We start from the raw sequence: 21,224 nt of genomic DNA on the forward strand, positions 1-21,224 counted from the left end.
CATAAAAAAGGGGGTGTAGAATTGAAGTGACACATCGATCAAATCTTGACCTTTCATCATAAGTGTATAGCATATTTCTCTGTCAATTTGGTAAATAAGAATAAATCAAATCAAATCAAGTCTTTCAGAAAATACATCTTTCTTTATATATAAATGTTTGAATGTGCTTTCTGATCTTTTTTCCCCTAAGAGCTACTCTATATGTCTTGGAGTTATAATAGCACGCTTTTCTACAATTTTTTTTTCATTTTTTTTATAAAAAATTTTAATTTAATTTTAATAATTTTTTTTTTAAAAAAATAAATAAAGAAAGGAACAACACGAGGGGGATGACAGGTGTATGTTCTCTCTTTCAATTTATTATTATTCTCTCTCTTTTCCTTAAATACATCCCTTTTGTCCCCCTCTTCCTTACTTCTACCTCCATGAATTTGTACTAAACATTTTTTTCTTAATGATTTTTGATTTTTACTATGTAGTTAAATAAGTATGTTCACATTTGATTACAAGGTTAAGTTAATGTGAATTCAATTACGTATTATAGTAGTTTAATTCCGTACAATAATTGTGACAACTGGATTGATATTTTGTCAACTGTGTCTCACAAGAAATCAAATCGTATTTATTCTTGTCTAATGACAAGAGATCAAGTGTAACTATTTCAAAAATACCGGTAAGTAATTAAAATCATGGTCAAACTAATAATGAATTATAGACGGAGTATATATATATGACTTTTAGCAGGTTAAGATGTTAATTATATGGAGTATTTACTTATGAGATTGAGTATGATAAATGTGATACTCCTTATTGATTAATGTTGCATTAAAAGAATGGGTGCTAACATTAAAAAGCTAAGAATAATTGAGAAATAAAGAGAATGAATCAAAGATACTGTGGAAATGTAAGCAACACACTACTTTGAAATATTGCATTCAAAATTCAATCTCTTGGACTGGCCACGCAGAAAAAAGGCATGTTGACTTTGACTACATACATTGCAAAGAATGAGTTGATGTTATGTTATGTTACCCAACTTTCTAGTTTCTGGCTTCTTATGCTTTGTCACTTTCTTCTACTATTACATTCAAATTTTTGTGTATAATAGTACCCTTTAAAAAAAATAAAAAATTATCTTGTTTAGACGGTGATTGTCATGTAAAAAAAGCTAAAATATGAAGATTTTTTTTTAGCGACAGAGAGAGTACTGCGGAGTAATTTATAATTGTCCCGATTTATGCTTGAATTGCTATACTAAGCGTCTAAGCTAACTTAACAAAGTAAGTATTTTATTGTTATATATACCACGAAGATAAGGATATATAGAAGAGATAAAAAAAATTACTCTGTACCTAGTAGCCTAATATAAATAATAATTAAATATATCTAAATGTTAGGAATATAAATTCAAGCTTTAGGAAATTGTAATGAAAATTTGTTCATTTTGAAATTGTAATGGAGAGAGTATTATAAGACAAGGGAGCCCCAGGTCATAAAACAAAAAAACATTTATCTAGTGGCAGTTCTGTAAATAAATCAATAGAGAATCCCAGTCAGCATGACATTTTTGTAAATAAATCAACATTAGCAGGGTCCACATTTGACAAAAGTTTTTTTTTTATTTATTTACAAAAATACCACCAGATAAACGCTTTTTTGTTAATCACGAAGATAAACTTGTATTTTCTCTTATAAGACAAGGCGCTACGAAATTTCCATGTTAGCGAGAGAGCAAATCGTAGAAGCTAAGGGTCAAGGTCTCAAGGATACCTACCATATCTATGGGGAGTAGAGACCTTAGTTAATGATCTTCATATACATACAAATTTAAGATCGAACTGTCTAAAAATTAAGAGGATGTTTCTGTAATTAATTAATTGTGTTGACAAATAAGAAGTAGAAACTAACACACGTGAACTATTTATTAAAACATGGATCATTTTAGTCATACATGCATGCATGGAACTTATACCACTGGGCAGTCCAACTTAAATAATTATACTAATACTATGCTCATTTTGTTTGATATATTTGTAGTTATTTTATAAATAGTTGATTTTTTTTTTTTTTTTTGCAAGCTGTTTTCTTTGAGAATGCAGCTCAACCACGCAGAGTACTATTCAAGCAATGTATTCTACATCCACTATTTTATCATTATTTGTTGTTTTTCAAACCTCTTTTTATTATATTTTTAAAATTTAATTTCAGTTTTGAAGCTAGTAAGATATAGTCGGCAAATCATTTTTCCGTACACATGTAACAACTACCTTCATCATATTCTCGATTTTCCGAGAACCCTGAGGTTTAATTGTAATATTCGAAAAATTTTCGAGGTGACCCTGAGGTTTAATATTAATATTTGAAATTTTTCCAAGGTGACCCCGAGGTTTAATCGTAATATTCGAAAATTTTCCCAGGTGACCCAGAGGTTTAGTGAAAGAGCCGAAGTAATAATAACCTTGGAGTACTCATTGTAACTTATGAGGTTATTGTTTATATTTTGCTGAAATAATTTGGGGGTTGGTGGTAGAGAGGCCCAATTTTTAAGTTGAGACTTGAGACTGCATTTGTAGGCCACAATTTTGTTGCTGGACTTGTGTAAGTTCATAAGTTGATTGGCTTTAGATCATTTTCCAGTCTTGGATCATGATGCTTGTAAATGTGTACATAAACCGGAACAAAATGTAAAGATTTTCATCAACTACTGCAATTGCACAAATGATCAACAGCTCCTTATAGCCAGATTACTACGCCGTATGTTCTTGCTTGAAGCAATGGGTGATCCTTGTGCAGACAGTTCTTGAAAAGTCCTATGCAGTTGCGAGTATACCAGCAGCGCAAAGAACTTTTCAAGAACAGCAACCCAGAACAAAGCTCCACATACTGAATAAACTTTCTAAATTTCCCATGAAAAACAATGACAAATTAATCTAATCAGGCATTGCGAGAAAACAGGCAATTGAATCATCTATATTTGTTACTGTTCAATTTACAAACATTCAGCTATGAATCAAAATTGACACTAAAAATTTCTATAATCTAACATTACAGTTTTACAGCAGACTATAATTCGCTTTTGGTATACAAAGGCTGCCTTCACCATTCATCGACTTAATACTACTATGAATAGGCAAGTAAAATACTTGTTCATAGAGGAAAGGGAGCACCACCAACGGTATTGTCATCTGAGCTTGAGATAAATTACCACATTGAAAGTAAAATACAGGTCCAGACGCTAAAGAAAAGATACAGCAACTATATCAAGCTTTTGACCAGAACCAACTTCAACAGAACTAACCAGAAATGATGTTGATTTCATAGCCTTGCCAATTGATATATCTGGTAGAATCCACTTTCCCTTTTGAACATTCACTGTACAATCAATCGTAAGTGGAGCAAAACCAACTTCCAAATACAGCATAGTTTCATTCCTGGTGATAGCCGGCGTCACAATATTTCCTTGTGCTCAAACATGTGATGGAAGCAATCTACATACAGTCGTATTTTGCTACATGTATACCGATGAAAAAACACTTGATCAAACCATAGAGGCCTGTCATGATTCTCTCTCAGAAGAAGACACGAAGCCCTTTTGGTAAAGAAAAACATTCATGGTTCTGATTCTCATTTAAGAGTCAGATCTGGTGGCAGTGAATGATGAGAGGAGGCCTGCAGCTTGGACTGGTAAAATATCGCCAAATGACATCGAAGCAGATGACTTATCCTTGAAGCGTGCATCTGATAGCATTGAACCCAACTTAAATGTGCCCTCTCCAAATCTAGTCCCAACCTGGTAAATGTAAACAGGTTACATCCATTGTCATAGTTTTCACAAAAAGCTCCATAGAACCAACCTTCACAAAACTAACCACTAATCTTAGCCGATAGTATAATGAGATGGGCGACAATAGTTACTATGCACGTAGGCATATAAAGAAACAGATCACCTGACAAAGATGTGGAATGCCAGGAGCTTGCTATTCAACTTAGCGTATATGCTAATCACTTTGGAAATGCAAGAAATTCACGTTTTGAAAAATATGTTGAGCTAGAACAAAAGCAAATTCATACAGAAAACATCCATATGCTCTGTAAGCTATGTTACTTGGACTCAGATGAAGTGTCCAATTAGACACGGGTGTCCAAGTATCGGACTCGCCCATTTTCTTGAAAAAAACTGTGTTTTTAGTTAAAAATGAAGTGTCCAAGTGTCACCGACACGAGTCGTGTCGACACGGACACGTGAGGTAAATGAAAGAGTCCGAGTAACATAGTCTGTAAGTACACCCCTTGATCAAGCAAAATTGGCTGATTAATATCTCACGTTAAGTTAATTGTATGCAGATGGTATAATTTCCTCTCTCAAAGGAGCAAAGGAATAGACTTATGAGAAACAATCAAAATTATATGCCACATGATTTCCAAATGGGATGAGAAACGTTCACTGATCAGAACTGGCTTCTCAAAAATTCAAAATAGAGGCTTGATCAACTTTAGACCAGAGAATCAGATACGCCAGGCTAGATTAAACTAAGACAGTCCTCAAATGCTGGTTAATAGAAATACTTACCGACATGACAGACTTCAAAAATGGGGCTGCTACTCCAAAGCCTGAGTTGTCATCCAAGAGAGCCTTCTGTGAGAACTCCCCGTTTGTATGAGACCATGGACTTCTTGATGATACATCATCAGAAGAAGTCCGAATAGGTGACTTAGTCGCAGCCCTGGAAGACAAAGCAGGTGTACTGCAGCAAAAAAAGAGTTAAGATCATAAGGACAATGCTTTGCTTGAGTGTAAGACGTGTAACAGTGCAGAATCAGACAATTGACATTCAAACATAGCAAACCTGATGGGAAGGTATTTGAATCGCGGAACAGTAGAGCATCTCATTATATTAGACTCTGAATTGGTAGGGAGTTTCTGAACAGTATCAGTATACAAGCGATTAAGTTGAACAAAGAAGCCAAAGAGGACTGCGTGTCTTAAGTAAGACTGTCTCTCATTTTCCCAAAGGTATGGCTCATACCTACATAAGAATTCCAGAAAAGTGCATGAGATACTTTAAGAGAGATTCTAAGAACTCGCTGTTACACAACAATGTGTAAGTATAAATTAGATAACACAGTAGTAGAGCATTTACGTTTGCCAATCAATTGGATCCAGCCTTTGTGAAAAGCGGTTGATTAGATCATCAATACGCTCTCTAGTAGCTGACTTGGCTGTGCTCTTATCTGGCTTCCTCCTGTAACTATATTTGGTAGATGGACTTTTTAATAATCCATCATTTAAAGTGGAATCATATCCAGAAAGAACATCACCAGCAAATCTCAAGTCTAACAGAACTTGAAGAACTCCTTTCTCAGATATTTGCACTCCATTAGCTACAAGGTCGCTATAAAGTCCAATAACCTAGATGAGAACATTCCAATTTGTAAGGAAAAAAGGAAGAAAACAACAGAATAGATGTTATCCCAAGAGTTAAATCCAAAAAAAAAAAAAAGCTATTAAAAACTAGTACTTGGTACCAATTTATTCAATTATCAAAATTATGAAACAAATCAAGGCAGAAAATATATTCCATCAAGTCTTAAGACTCAGAGCAAATTTGATCACACTATTGAGTATTGACCATAAAACTCAAATAATTTGTTCATAAACTCAGATTTGGTCAAAATATAGTTGACATGCAGCTAAATTTTGGAGGTATCCCACAAGGAGAAAAACTGACAATATTAATATTGGAGAGTGGAGACATTCTCTCAGTTTGCTGATTAATAGCTCAAGAACAACCCCCTTAAATATTAGCACACTCATGTCCAAGAAAATGGCAAGAAAACGGCGAAAAACCTAGGCCTTGCACCGATAGTCACATAATAGTCAGAGACATAGTCTCTTTTGCAAAAACTTCAAATTGGTATATTAGATAATTAAGTCAAATTGTCAATATTATTAGTGTCATCATCATTGCTTAATAGTGGAGCTATCAGGGTCTAACAATCACATACTATGAAAGTAGAAATAATTAACAATCTAACATACTAAAGGGAGGCCAGATGATTTTATTTTCACAGCTGATAAACACGTACCTTTTCCAGGAGCCTCTTCGCAAATTGCTGCAGAATAGTCTTATCCAGAACATGGCCTCCAATGCGATGAACTTCTTCACATGCTCTGAATAAAAAAGAACAAATATACAAAGAAGGCATGGATGGAAGCAATATTTTCATGTCTGACTCGCCTTCACTTGATTGGTCTTGCTTAACTACTACCTCTTCCCAGCCCTAACAAGAATCAAAAGAAGTCCAACAGTTAGCCTCTGATAGCCCATCAGAGAGAAAATTAGCTTAAAGAAATACAGAGCAGGGTTCCAAAATGATATTATTTTCTCATATGCATAATGAATGTTGATAGAGCAGTTTTAACTTTTAACATTTAAATATTTCCATACAACTGGAACCCGTATGTGGAAGAGTAATTTGAAATTATGAAAAATGAATTATAAGAATACATAAAAGGCGAGACAGATCTGTGAGGCTAACATCAGGACTAATCGATTCACAGGAAATCTGGCACAAAGACTTCGACAGAACTGACTTACTCGCAATGGAATTGTGGCTAATAGGGCATCGTCTACTCTGAGATCCTTCGAGAGGATACTTGCAAGCTCATCAGATACCCATGAGATCCACAAACCATGAGCTGCAATAGAGAGGTCTCTCATACTGCTTGTGAGTTCTTCAAGTTTTGGACTTGTACTGTCAGTTGCTCCAAACAAAGCAGAAACAGTAAGTGACATTTGTCTTTTAGAGTTATTGAGCAATGGCTTTGGGCTACCAGGTGTTAAAGAGTCCAAAGAAATCCTCGAGGTTCTTGAAACAGAAGAAAATGTCTCTGAATTTGAAGCTACGGCTTCATTTGCCCAAACTCTTGGTGAACCTAACACCACTGGGATGTGCTTCGAGTGGTTTCGAAAGGCAAACAACAGCCTTCCAACAAAAAGAGATCTCTCTATAATTGCGGCTGGTGGCATAAGCTTGCTTCCCTTCTTTACATTGTCAAGGGCAGCACGTAATTTGTCAAGTTCATTTGTCAAATCTACCAGGATAGTGGATATGCTTTCATAACATTTAGTTTGCAAATATGGTGCCAGGTCTTTCAACCTCAAGGGTGCTTTTGGAGATTCTAAAACGTATAGCAAGTCTTCCAGCACACTTTTGCAGCAGCTATCTACCGCATCCCTAATTTTGCTAGCTTCTGGCCCAAAATATGCACTAAGGCAACTGCCAAAGTCAAATTCCTCAGGTAAGGCCTTTAAGCTTGGGATAACACCACACTTTTTAGCATTTGGCTCAACAAACCAAACTCCGCCGTCAGCAGAGGATCTGTTCAAATATGCTTCAAAGCCACTTTTATCATCGAAATTGCTTCCAACTGCTTGAATCGACTCTGTAACATTTACAGCAGCAGTCAAATCATTGAATCCTGATTCAATAATAACTTTCATTCTAGATACAAAAGCATCCTCAAATATCTCATCCCAAAGGTCCACACTCTCCTCTAAAACAAGTTCCCTAGTCCTACTCCAAGGAAGCTCAATATCAGAACCAAAAACACTCTTCAACCACTCCAAGCTTCCTTCAAAAATATCTTTACTTTCCATAGTCTCCCGTATAAGCTTCTCAGCCGAAGCGAGCTCTTCTCCACTAGAAATCGCATCAATGAGACACCTCCCATCAATCTTTTTCACAATTTCTCTCCCACATTCCCTCAACCAGCTTGAACAAGCCTTTGCAATAAACTCCCGATCAAGCAGCACCATAATTGATTCCAACTTATCCCTAAACTCATTCCACAATCTCACCTCTTCATCAGGATTAAGAATCCCACCAAATAACTGTGCAGCAGGCGGCGATTCCAAAATAACTTTATAAAACAACGGCATATCATTCAAAACTTGCAAAAACATCTCCCCTACATGACCTATGGTAACCTGAATTATCCTAGTTACCTCACAAAGAACAGGAACCACAGCATTACCATCAAAATTACTCAACTTTTGCAAAATCCACGACTTCCGAGAGTCCAAAAACAACCCAAATGCCTGCTTAGGATCGAGCTCATCAATTATCGCGACACCAGCAAGAGCATCCGCAAATGCCCCAATTGGCAACTTCCAAACATCATTCTCTTCCTTGTCCAACATCACCAACAACCTCTCTCGACTCCTCTGCGAAATCTGACCCTTAAAACTCTCAACAATCTGCCATTGATGATTCAACAATGGAAAATTCTTCTTCAAAATCTTTCCCCCATCATGCCCCACCAAATTCAACCCTTGATAAACCAATTTAGCTCTAATATACCTAGCACTAGCCTCCAAAAACATAAATTCATCCAAACACCCCCAAATATTTTCTGGGGTATCAACCAAATACTTAACCCTACTAGCAATGCCATAGATTTTAGTTCGATTAGGGTTAGGGTTAGCCGAAAACTTAGGACTTACGGCAGAAGAAAGCGAAAAAATTGAATCAGAGATCGATTGAATATTAGAAGAAATTGACTCACAAGACGATTTCATCAACAAAATTGAATCAGCCGAATCAATCAGATCTCTGTAACGATTCCCAATCAGCTGACGAAGTTCTTCCTTCTTGTCTTCGATCTGCTTCCGGGTATTCAACTCCACGTTTCGGATCTCCGAAACGGGTTTCGCCCGAAACAGTGATTCAGCTTCACGAAACCCTGTTCCCGCCGCCATTGCCGCCGATTGATTTTCCGACGGAGCTCCCATGATTTTGCCGGGAGTTTTTACAGAGTGATGGATTTGAGAGAGAGAGAAAACCCCTGAATTGGGGAAATTATGAAGACATTTAAAACCTAAATTGGAATTACAATGTGGGAAATTAGGGATTTAGATGTGAAATTGGGATTTAGAGGAGAGAGAATTTCAATGGATGATCTGAGATTAGAGAGTGAACTCCATTTTTGATTGCTTCATTTCAAAGAGTTTATTTTTCTTTTTCCTTTTTTTTTTTAAAGGTAAAAAACTTGAATTTTTATAAACGGGTGGGTTATGTCGGTAAATGGGCTTGGAATGTAAGTGGATAGTGAATGTAGCAACTTTAGCAAGAATGGGCTATGGAGTATGGACTCTATATTTAGAATTTGTTGGGGAAAATGGGGAATGAGGAAAATAATAGGTATCGACTACTACCAAAATAAAAAATTGATAAAATAAAATATTTTGATTGGCAATTTGGCACATATAATAATGTATAATTTTGATTATTATTTTACTTGTATGTCATTACGTGCTTATGAGTTATGAGTTGATATATTGGGAGTCCACTTAAAAATTCAATTCATTTTTTTTAAAAAAAAAACCCTTAAAATTTGTAGAAAGTGTGTATTAGCCTTCATTTTTGGAAAGTCTTGTAAGTCTTAAGAACATTTTATGTTCAAAGATGCATCCTCCACCGTTACTTGAGTATTCGATACCAGGTATTAGCCTTCAGCCCTTCACTTTTGGAGAATTTATAACTAGACTAAGGGACTGTTCTTTTCAGCTTAATTTAAGTTTAGTTCAGTTCAATTTAGTTCAGCTCAATTCAATTCAGTTTCGAACCTATTTCCTTCTCTCATAAACAGTTCAATTCAGTCTTACAATTTAGCTATTTAAGTCATCAAATGTCCACTTTGGGTGGTTGTAATATTTTTATTGAGTTAATGATTTTTAACTTTTTCCAGTATTCCCTCAATAGTCAAATGCTCAAACCCTTATAATTATGCACCCAATATGAAATTTATCAATTAAAAATTCAAAAATTTACAGATCTAGCACCACTAATGCTTATAAGCGTATTAGTATAACATTATAAACTGATTATTTGATTCTAGTACATTATATTATTACACCTTAATATTGTCAACAGATCTATGTCTTTATATATAATATACTTGTATTCCATAAGCTATTCCTTGGTTCAACGCTAATATATGTATTACTAACCGCTATTGGCATTATTAACTTATTTTAATAATACGTTCATACTCCGTATAAGGTATAACGTAACAAAAAGAAAACAAACCTTATAACTATTTTTTCCGGTTTTAACATATTTAGCCTTAAGGTCTATATTAAGACTAGAATAGACCCGGTCTACAATAACTTATTGTAGACCCAACCTTCTAGTGTACCATACGAATGTGATTATATCATACGAAATGTGATTATATTATTACAAAAGTGATTATGTCATCTTGAAACTATTATGTAAATGTATCACTCAAAAAGTGAATTTATCATTATAAAAAGTATCAAATAGTAAATTACATCAAGATGATTTTAAAATTTTATCATCCTAAAGATAATTATATAATCTCATTAAATAGTTTAATATGAGATCAAAATATGACCCACAAAAAGATAATTATATAATCTAAAAAAGTGATTATATCATCCAGAATGTGATTATATTATTTGAAAGTGTCAAATTTTGGGTCTACAATAATTTATTGTAGACCGGGTCCATACAAGACCAATTGGTAGGTCTAACTTTAGTCTTTAAACATTAATCATATTTCCTCAAAATAATCATGAATTCTTGATAAAAATACTCTTCAATTGATTCCATATATTTATGTATGATTAATGTTACAGATTTCGATTTTATTGTCTTATTATTAGATTGCTCTTGTTTGGCAGAAGTAAAGACTTTTTCTATAAAGATACGGAGTATAATTCTTCATAATTACAAAGTACACAATTGTTTTGTACCTCTGCTTGATCTACATGTTTATTATGAACCTATACCAAAATAATGTATGATTGCATATTTGCATATATATTAGCATGAATATGACAATAAACAACCTTTGACCATCCATTAATTTATGCATAAAACATTATCTTTAGGGAACATTATATGAAGACCCACATGGATTAGTACATGTTTATATCATGTCCATGTGTTTAGTACTACTATAATTATGATTTATGATCTCTAGATCAGAAACACCAATTCTTAACCTCGTAAATAAAATTTGCCACTATTTACTTATTTCGGCGTTCTTAAATTTCAACCATCTTATTATTTCTTATATGCATCATGTAATAACTCAGAAATTGACAGAGTTACATTGTCGTAAATATTAATGAAATATCCTTTACCAAATCGTAACTACTTTGACGATGAAACTATTACGAGTATATGACAATTGTAGAATAAGATTTATAGGGTCATTAGGGTGTAATAAGTAGTAGATTAAAATGACTTTAATTACAATATAATGTGACATATTTCGTCTCGTGACATAACAGTGTTCCACCCAAGAAAATGAGAAATTGCTAGCCAATAATTATCTTTGGTCAAGACTTTAATAAGAATATAATATAATAATATTGATAACAAATATTTGCATGGCATTTAAATTAATTAATTTAAAAATGCGCAGCCTCCTAAGGAAGTTTCTATGACGAAGAAATGTGATCATGGTCGTAGCCTGTATAAAAAAGATGAGCAAAACTTTAGGCCAAATTCTACATGCATGTATAAATTCCAGCCAAGCCACAGCTGGTGCTTACATCATGTCAAATACTGATTTCTATCCTACTTTGGCAATATATACTCCCCAAAAATGACTTGTCTAATGTATAGTTGTGTTACAAAAGAGTTTGTCAATTAAAACGAAGTAACTATTTAGGGTCTGTTCTAATAGACTGAAATCAATTGAAATGAACTGAAATAAAATGAATATTTTATAAGAGAAGGAAATTAAGAGCTGAACTAAATTGAACTGAAAATAAACGTATGAGAACTACAGGCCCTCAATCTTATTAAATCTCTAACAAAGTACAGAATATAAGATTCACTAAGTTAGCGATTTGGAATAGTTGCCTGGATATAAGAGGTTAATTTTGGACTAACACCCTACCCTAACAAGCTAAGTATTCTGTAATGACTTATTAATTGTCTAAATAGTGCAACGATTTTTGTCATAGGTCAAGATTGCCAATACAAGTAGACAATTTATCATCAAGGCTTTTGCGTGGCAAATTTATTAATTCTTTACTTGGCATGGCATATGTACATCATTAAACTAAATCTTGTTAGACGGTTATTATTGATTTAATGGTGAGTAACCATATTCATGACATTAAAATTTAAATATTTTTTTAGACGGAAAAAATTCAAATTTTCAAAAATCAAAAAAATACATTGTATATGTGTCACTAGAAATGAAAATTATTTTGAAAACACTAAAAAAGACTATTAAGACTAAACTTTACTAAAATCGAATTACTAAGAACCAAGCAAATTTGACCAAACATAACAAACATAATCTCTCTCTAATAGCCTCATTAATCATGTTTACCTCAAAACACCCAACTCTTATTTAAAACACTCCAACACTGAGTAAACTACACAACTACTCCCTAAACTTTGCACAAAGTTGCAGATCACTCACTAAATTTTCAAAAGTTGCAAATCACTCACTCACTTGAGATTTGACCTTCAATAACAGGTAAAATGCAAGAACTCCCTAAACTTTTAGACAACTCCCTAAACTTCCTCAAATGATTTTTAATTTGCTAGTCATTACAAAAACAACAACAACAACAACAACAACAATAATAATAATAATAATAATAATAATAATAATAATAATAATAATAATAATAATAATAATAAATTCAAAAATTCTCTAGGTTAGGGCGATTAGGGGGGTTCCACGTTCATTTTCCAGCGGTTTTCCGGCAGCAATTCAGGCAACTTGTGGCGGTGGTTTCATCTTCCTAGCAGGTCCGGCGAAGTTTCTCGGTGGTGGCTCTGTTTTCAGGCGGTTTCAGGCAAAAATTCAGGCGTTTAAGGGGCGATTTTCCAGGCTGTTTGGGTGCAGTTCCGAGTCCTTTTTCCGACATCATCTCTGGCGTAAGGTGTGATCAGGTGGGAGGTTTTCAGTCAGGGGTATTTCAGGCGGCTTTTGGGTGGATTTCAGGTGGTTTCACGGGTGGTTTTCAGACAGCTTTTGGGCGGATTTCAGGCGGCTTTTGTGGGTGGTTTCTTGATCAATTTTCTGGCGAATTATCACAGCCAGGTTGTACTATGGGGACCAAACCTTATGGTCATCTCAAGGGGTGCAGTAGGGTGATCCCCTTGGTCCTTTGCTTTTTTCTTTGGTTTTACAACCCCTGGTGTGTAAAATCAGAGAGACTTTTGATGTATGTCTTCAGGCTTGGTATTTAGATGACGGCACGATTATTGGTGACACTTTGGTGGTGGGGCAAGTTCTGCAGTTGATTATGGAGGAAGGACCTCGTTCTGGGTTATGTCTTAATGTGGAAAAAACTGAAGTTTTCTGGCCTACAGAAGACCCTCGAAGCAGGCTGGTGGGTGTCTTTCCACCTAATATTGCTCGACCTTTGCGTGGTGTTAGGTTGCTTGGAGGTCCCGCTAGTTCCAATTCTGGTTTTAGTGGTGAGCTTGTGATGCAGAGGGTGACCAAGACCATTGCCCTTATGGATAAGGTCGCTATGCTCGATGATCCTCAGTGTGAGCTGTTGTTACTTAGGGCATGTACTGGAGTTTCAAAACTCTACTTTGCATTGCGTACTTGTCCTCCTAGTACTTTTGAGGTGGCTCAGCGCACTTTTGATGCAGCTCTTCGATCTTCCATGGAGCGTATTGTTACTGCTTCGGGGCCGGGGTTTGGTGATTGGCAGTGGCGACTTGCCACCTTACCATTTGCGTTTGGAGGGCTTGGTGTTTATTCTGCAGGTGATGTTCGTCACTATGCTTTTCTTGCTTCTCGGTTACAGTCTGCTGGGTTGCAGACACAACTTCTTCGGCATGCTGGCATTGTTGGTCTTGGACGAGCCTTTGAGGATGCGTTGAGTCTGTTTAATGGAATAGTGGAGTCTGACATTTTGAGTAATCCTAGTGAGGTCGCTGCCCCTAAACTCATGAAGAAATTGGCAGATATATATTTCACAAAGGTTACCGCTTCTGCAGAATCTGCTTATTCTTTAACTCCTCGACAATCAGCATTATGGAAATCACAGCAAGGTGATCACACCTCTGCTTGGCTTCGGGCGGTTCCTATTTCAGGGTTGGGTCAGACGATGAACGCCAAGACTTATCGATGTGTGTTGTCCTATCGGTTGGGTGTACCATTGTTCTCTATCTCGACGTTGTGCTCTGCTTGTTTGAGGGTTTTTGCTGGAGATATTTTCGGTGATCACGCAGTGTCTTGTGCTGGTATTGTGGGTATTAAACATCGGCATAATGTTGTTCGGGATACCCTTGTTGATGTTTGCTATCGTTCTGGGATTTCAGCGAGAAAAGAGGTTGACATTGGGTTGGCCGGAGGGAACGACGAGGCCCTCAGACCCGCGGATGTGTTACTTTATTCATGGGATCGTGGTCGCGATGTCTGTGTTGATTTGACAGGGTCTTCTCCTTTGACACAGTCAGGGCTATCTGACTTCATTCCTGGGCGGGTTGTGGCTGATGCAGCTCATCGGAAGCGGGTTAAGTATGAAGCTCGATGTCAGACGATTGGATATGGTTTCATTCCCTTCTCCTTTTCTTCGCTTAGGGAATTAGAGAAAGAGGCTGTTGCGTTACTGAAGCGGATTCAAAGGTTCTCGACGACGCAAGACATTGGGGCTCGTGCTGCAGCTCATATCTTCACTAGGGTAGGATTTGCAATAGCTAGAGGAGTGGGGGCCCAGATTGTATAGTAGTAGTAGTAGTAGTAGTAGTAGTACTACTACTACTACTACTACTATACGACAATGAGAGTTTTTTTTTTTTTTTATAAGGAGGTGATAAGGGATTTTTAGTACTAGGTTCTCTACTAAAGTCTGCTAATTATAAATTTTGTTGAGTTTAATGTGTATAATAAATCAAACATTCAAACAATTTTTTTTTTTTTGAAGAAAAGACAACCAAACTAATTAATATGTGATATATAATGACACACAATGAATATGCTCATCTTGTTCGAAGAACAATGATTCCTAATTGTTTGATTTGGTAAATCATTCTTTCTACTATGATGTTAATTGGATCATCTAATTTTATTTTATTTAAAAAAAAAAACGAAAAAAACGAACCAAACTAGTGCAAAGAAAAAATGAAAAAATAATTTTTTTTCCAAGTCAAAAATTTAGTTAGTTCCCATTAGCTTACAAATGTATGATTAAATTGTTAAATTAAAAAATTATTTTTAAAAATTATCAAAGTTTAGGGAGTTTACCTATTAGTATAATAGTTTAGGGAGTTAACCTGCTATATCAGGTTACTACCTGAAAAATGACCTCCAGCCAGTAGTAAGTAAATTGCAACTTTTAAGAGTTTAGTGAGTAAAGTGCAACATTTGGCTAAGTTTAGGGAGTAGTTGTAAGCTTTACTCCTCCGACACTTCTCTCCAATTGTCACTATCTCCCCAGAAACTTCAACCCATTTCTTCTCCCAAAAAAAAAAAAAAAAAAAAAAAAAAAAAAAAAATTAAATTAAATTAAAAAAAAAATTGAAAAAATAATACGGAGTATGAATAGAACATGACACATACATTCATTCCTAAACTTTCACACATAAATTCTCACACTTTCTCACTCCTCATTTTACTTCTCTCTCTACTCCAGTTGTAACCTACGCGTTACACCCTAATATAAAATCCCTCCTTTCCTAAACAATTTTTCTCGTACTATATATATAAACACCCAAAAACAATATTTTTCTTGCTTCAATTCTCTTCTTCCTCAACATTTTCCAATACACCCCCTTATCCTCTCCAATCTATCTTCCAACCCATGCCTTAAACATTAACCATCGTCGTTATATTCTAGTTGGTTAAAGTCTTGAGGGTGGTATTCGATACCAGGTATATATATATCGATCAAATCTTGTCTACGTCAATTATTCCGAAACTCGGAAAAAATGCATAGTTCAAACATGTGGGGAGGGACATATGAGGTGCAAAGAATTGATCAAAAAATTGGGGAAGATCAATTCAAAAATAGTAGAGAAATGGAAGATTGGGATAGAGCAAGTTTATTATACCAAGAACAAATAAATGGTAATAATAATAGTCATGAATTAGATCAAGTTCAACAAAGTTGGTTATTAGCACCACAAGATCAAAGTCGTAAGAATAGGAAAAATAAGTATGTTGATTTGGGGTGCATTATTGTTAGCAAGAAAGTTCTTAAATGGGCATTTTGGTCATTTATGGTTGCTTTCATTGTTATTGCTATGCCTATTATTATAGCCAAATCTTTGCCTAAACATAAAAGTGGACCTCCCCCTGCTGATAATTACACTATTGCCCTTCATAAGGCTCTCCTCTTCTTCAATGCCCAAAAATGTAAGTTCTTACTTCCTTTACTCGTTTTTTTTTTTTTTTTTTTTTTTTTTTTTTTTTTTTTTTTTTTTTTTATAAAAAGTACGCGTAAATAATTTTAATATAATTTGTTTCATTTCTTGTGTGATTATATTTAATGTGAAAATCTTTGTGGTTTAAAGTTATATAAATGGGTGTAGTTTTATGGAATATGTAGATTTTTTTTTTATAAAAATTTGTTTTTTGATTCAATGAATGTTAATGTTAGGACTTAGAAGGACAACTAAGATTGAAGAATGAATAGACTGGCTCTAAGAAATTTTTCCTGAAAAAGAAGATTTTATGAAAAGCCTCAGCTACTCTGATAAAAAGTCATCGAAAATTTAAAAAGCTTATCCAAAGTCAATGTCAATCTTGGGAATTTACCCATTTTAAATACCCAACTTTAATATTTATAAGAAATTATTTACTCTGTAATTATTTTATGGAGGAAAATGTATTTGTAAATTGTACTCCCTCCGTCCCATAAAGAACGACCCATTTGGGTTGATTACGCGGGTATTAAGGAAGTTAAGTAAAAAGAAGTAAAAGTATATTGGAAAAATAAATTTACATGGAGTTTGTAAAAAAAAATAGAGAGAGAAAGTAATAAAATAACATGGAAAACCAAATTTTTATATGGGGAAGCTAATTTTGCACAAATATTGTAGCAAATTGGTGGGTGTTTTAATGCAAATGGGTCATTCTTCTTGGGACTAAGTTTTGGCCAAATGGGTCATTCTTTTTGGGACGGAGGGAGTAATAAATTGGCTAAAAATTTTGGTTAATTATTTACTCCGTAGGAAAATTGTATTTGTAAATTGTAATAAATGCTAATAAACGTTCTTATGTTGGATAAGATAACTAAAACTAGAAATATCAAACCTTAATTACACCGATTAACACGTGATTTTGACATACATTCTCAAATTAATATCTCTTTAGAAAATATGGAGAATTTTCTCTGATTCAAAAATATTGTAATTCAAGAGGAATATTAATCATAGACTCATAGTGTAAAATTCTTGTAACAGACCGTCTGATGAGTTTTATTTTATCCAACCAAGTCAAAAACCAAAAGGAAAAATTGAAGAAAGTGAAAAACCAATAAATTTATCTTGATAATTTCAAGTGGTGAATCTTTTTAGATGAAAAAAGGAGAGCTAATATTCTTGATAAAATAACCATTTTACACACTTTTTAATAATTTATTACATAAAATAAATGAAATCGGCGTGTAATACATAATTAGTGGTCCATTATCGATAATCCATGAACATGCCATAATATAAGGAGTTCAAAAAACGGGGTTTTCTTTCTTTTATGTCGTGCAAAAGGATGTTATGCAACTTTTTGACATAAATCTCGTGCGTTAGTTTGATTTGTTTGCGTATATCTATTGACAAATTAGAATTTGAACTCCGTGTGGGTCCCTTATAACTAGTTTTGAGATTAATCCATGTTCTAAGGAAATTTTTTACAATTAATTTATTAATATTGTTTTTTTCCTATTGTTGGTTACAAAAAAGTGTATGATTTTGGCATTTTGGGTTTCATTCTCAAGACGTTACGTTTTAGCAACAAGTTGTGTCTATATACGAAGTATGAGTTATTTATGAATTATGATAATCTATTACGGAGTACAAATTTTATTAATATTTGAAATTTAATTATGACTAGAATGCACATGATCAAATATACTATCAAAATTGGAGTAACACATTTAAAAAAATTGTACTTTAACTTAAAACGATTGTAATTAAAAAATAATATGAAGGCTTAGGTGTAATGAAAGTTAGACAAAAATGCTTGATCAATATTGATCATGAAATCATGATATCACCTTATTTTTTTTTTTATTATTATTTTTTTTCTTTTAATACGGAGTATAAGTAAAAACAAAGATTAATTACAAGGCATTAACAAAAGCAATTAAAAAGAGATATCGTAGGTGTTACTCGTAACAATTTAGTGTGAACTTTTTGTAGGGTAGGTGTTATTCTTCCACGCGAAGATTGGAATATAAAACAAACTAGCTTAGGAATGTTCTATAAAATGTCATGATTTGTTGAGTTTCTGAAAAATAATTAAATAATATTCCAACGATTACATCTTTTTCGTCTATCAAACCCTCAATTAGAAAAACCATTTTTCTTCAGTTGAAAATAACCAATAATGTCACCCATTTTGCAATCTAATTTAATAATCAATTAGTTATGTAATATGTACATTTTTAATAGTCACGAAGATGTTGCCTCATACATGCAAAGTCAACCATTAACAAAACATATTTTCTGCCGTCCATTTTTTTTTTTTTTTGGTTAGGAAGAAAAAACATAATTAGGACCGTCTTAATACCAAGCTAAACATGGTCTAGTGGTACAATTCTATTGTCACATTCCAAACTTGAGGTTGGGGGTTCAATTCCCACTACAGACCCTTTGAGGCTGGGGATCCTTACCCGTTCCTCTCACTCTCAATGTGTCTGACCCGTAAATACCGGATCCGGACCAAAAAAAACCATGTGCCGCTTTCCTTTACTCTCTCGAACTTTGATGATTTGAACCATGTGTGTAATTGATTTTGCAGCTGGAAAATTGCCCAAGCATAATGGGATAAAATGGAGAGGAAATTCAGGATTAAAAGATGGATCAAAATTAACCGATGTTAAAGGAGGATTAGTAGGGGGATATTATGATTCAGGAGAAAACACAAAGTACCATTTTCCTATGGCATTTGCAATGACAATGCTAAGTTGGAGTGTGATCGAATATCCACACAAGTACGAAGCCATCAATGAGTATGATCATGTTCGCGACCTCATCAAATGGGGTACCGATTACTTGCTCAAGACCTTCAACAGCAGCGCCGACCAAATCGACAAAATCTATAGCCAAGTTGGTGGTGCACAAAACGGATCCAAAGTCCCTAGCGACGTGACATGTTGGCAGAGGCCAGAGGACATGGCCTATGATCGCCCCGTGCAAACATGCTATGCAGGGGCGGATCTAGGTGGAGAAATGGCTGCAGCCTTAGCAGCAGCCTCTATTGTCTTTCGTGACAACAATGCATACTCAAAGAAGCTAATCAAAGGTGCAAAAACTGTGTTTCGATTTGCTAGAGATGGTGGCAAGAGAGCACCTTATAGCCGCGACAACCAATGGGCTGCACCGTACTATAATTCAACAGGGTACTATGATGAGTACATGTGGGGTGCTACTTGGTTGTATTATGCTACCGGAAACAATAGCTATGCTTCCTTGGCCACTAATGCCGGGATTGCTAAAAACGCAAAGGCGCTTATGATGAACACCAACACAAGTTACTTGAGTTGGGACAACAAGTTGCCTGCAGCAATGTTGTTGTTGACAAGGTTTAGGATGTTTTTGAATCCTGGTTTTCCATATGAGCAGACTTTGATGCAGTACCATAATGTTACACAGCTTAATATGTGCTCATATATTAAGCAATTTCAAGTTTATAACCGGACTCGAGGTATGTACACTACTCCCTACGTCCCTTATTATTTGTTACAAGATATACATTCTGTTTTTTCTTAAAACATAATTAGTGTTTTTGTGTATTTGATAAAAATAGTCGTTTGATTGAATTTTTTACTATTCGCGATTTGCTAGCAAAGTGACTAAAACAAAGAATTGAGAAATTGGGTTAGCATGCATTTATAAGATCAGAGTAATTTCAATTCGTTGTATTACAAGTTTACAATTATTTAAACGATTAATAGTTAGCCAATTAGCCTCGTTTGGTCATTAATGTGGTGTGGGAATAAATTTCGCAGGAGGATTGATAGTGCTGAACAAAGGAGGACCAAAGCCATTGCAATACGTAGCGAATACAGCATTTTTGGCAAATCTCTTTGCAGATTACATGGACTCTACTGGGGTTCCTGGATGGTATTGTGGCCCTTATTTTCTTCGTCAATCTGATCTTCGTAACTTTGCTCAAACTCAGGTAACCAATACGTCTAACTCTTTTATTCGCTATGTGTCCATGATCTAATTTGCGCTGTTTTTATAATATAAAGTATTTTTCATTGTAACAACCATTTTCTGGTTGTAACAGGTTGAGTACATTTTGGGCAAGAACCCATTGCACATGAGTTATGTGGTGGGCTTTGGAAACAAGTACCCAAAGCACGTGCACCATCGGGCCGCGTCGATACCCAAAAATGGGGAGAAATACACTTGTAAAGGGGGGTTCAAGTGGAGGGACAGCAAAAAGCCCAACCCAAACACAATTGATGGGGCAATGGTTGGTGGGCCGGATCGTTTTGACAAATTCAAAGATAACCGCCAACTAGACCGCTACACCGAGCCCACGTTGGCCGGTAATGCCGGTCTAGTGGCGGCTCTAATCTCATTGACTACAACCGGTGGGGTGACTGGAGTAGACCGAAACCTTATATTTTCCGGTGTTCCCCCGCTTTATACTCCATCCCCACCACCACCAGCACCATGGAGGCCCTAAGAGCATTGAAAGAAAAAAATTGTGTAAATTAAAGAGGTTGTCAATTTAATTCATCTCATTTTGTAATTGATTTTTGAGGTAGGGGTTTTACATCCTAGAAAGGGATTTTTTCCCTTTGTCCATACACCTAGAGACTAGAGACTTAGAGAGGGTTAATTATTTGATTATCATGAAAAAGTCTCATGTTTTGTAGTTGAGTGTTTTGCACACCGATTTTGTATGTATAAACTCGGCTAAAGTTACCGAGTTAATCTTGAATCGAAATCATACTATCTATCCACATAGCCTAAGGCTGTGTTTATTTCAACTTATGTAATAAGATATTTGCTTATTTCATAAATTAAAT

General features: G+C 35.0%; 2 protein-coding genes across 2 annotated transcripts; one reads left to right on the plus strand and one right to left on the minus strand.

Annotated features, from left to right (window-relative positions):
* Positions 1-3,016: 3,016 nt before the first annotated feature.
* LOC145628538 (conserved oligomeric Golgi complex subunit 1-like) lies at positions 3,017-9,013 on the minus strand. Its single transcript, XM_081680861.1, has 6 exons — positions 6,600-9,013; positions 6,088-6,282; positions 5,142-5,410; positions 4,848-5,027; positions 4,571-4,745; positions 3,017-3,790 (listed from the first exon to the last, which is right to left on the minus strand). Exons 1-6 carry the CDS (start codon positions 8,793-8,795, stop codon positions 3,629-3,631), a joined length of 3,177 nt encoding a protein of 1,058 aa, XP_081536987.1. The 5' UTR covers positions 8,796-9,013; the 3' UTR covers positions 3,017-3,628.
* A 6,724-nt stretch (positions 9,014-15,737) lies between these two features.
* LOC145626325 (endoglucanase 12-like) lies at positions 15,738-21,185 on the plus strand. The gene is made up of 4 exons (XM_081678753.1): positions 15,738-16,375; positions 18,980-19,885; positions 20,190-20,362; positions 20,474-21,185. Exons 1-4 carry the CDS (start codon positions 15,949-15,951, stop codon positions 20,876-20,878), a joined length of 1,911 nt encoding a protein of 636 aa, XP_081534879.1. The 5' UTR covers positions 15,738-15,948; the 3' UTR covers positions 20,879-21,185.
* Positions 21,186-21,224: the final 39 nt, after the last annotated feature.

The sequence above is a fragment of the Chenopodium album genome, chromosome 4, assembly GCF_948465745.1.
Source record: "Chenopodium album chromosome 4, dcCheAlbu1.1, whole genome shotgun sequence".
Taxonomy (NCBI): domain Eukaryota; kingdom Viridiplantae; phylum Streptophyta; class Magnoliopsida; order Caryophyllales; family Amaranthaceae; genus Chenopodium; species Chenopodium album.

Bases quoted from the DNA above. Each gene is read 5' to 3' on its own strand.
- LOC145626325 (XM_081678753.1), top strand. From the start codon at position 15,949: ATGCATAGTTCAAACATGTGGGGAGGGACATATGAGGTGCAAAGAATT. The intron at 19,886-20,189 runs GTATGTACACTA...TAAATTTCGCAG, and splicing joins AGTTTATAACCGGACTCGAG to GAGGATTGATAGTGCTGAAC. The intron at 20,363-20,473 runs GTAACCAATACG...TGGTTGTAACAG, and splicing joins GTAACTTTGCTCAAACTCAG to GTTGAGTACATTTTGGGCAA.
- LOC145628538 (XM_081680861.1), bottom strand. From the start codon at position 8,795: ATGGGAGCTCCGTCGGAAAATCAATCGGCGGCAATGGCGGCGGGAACA. The intron at 4,746-4,847 runs GTTTGCTATGTT...TTTTTGCTGCAG, and splicing joins TTCAAATACCTTCCCATCAG to TACACCTGCTTTGTCTTCCA. The intron at 3,791-4,570 runs GTAAGTATTTCT...TACATTTACCAG, and splicing joins TTTTGAAGTCTGTCATGTCG to GTTGGGACTAGATTTGGAGA.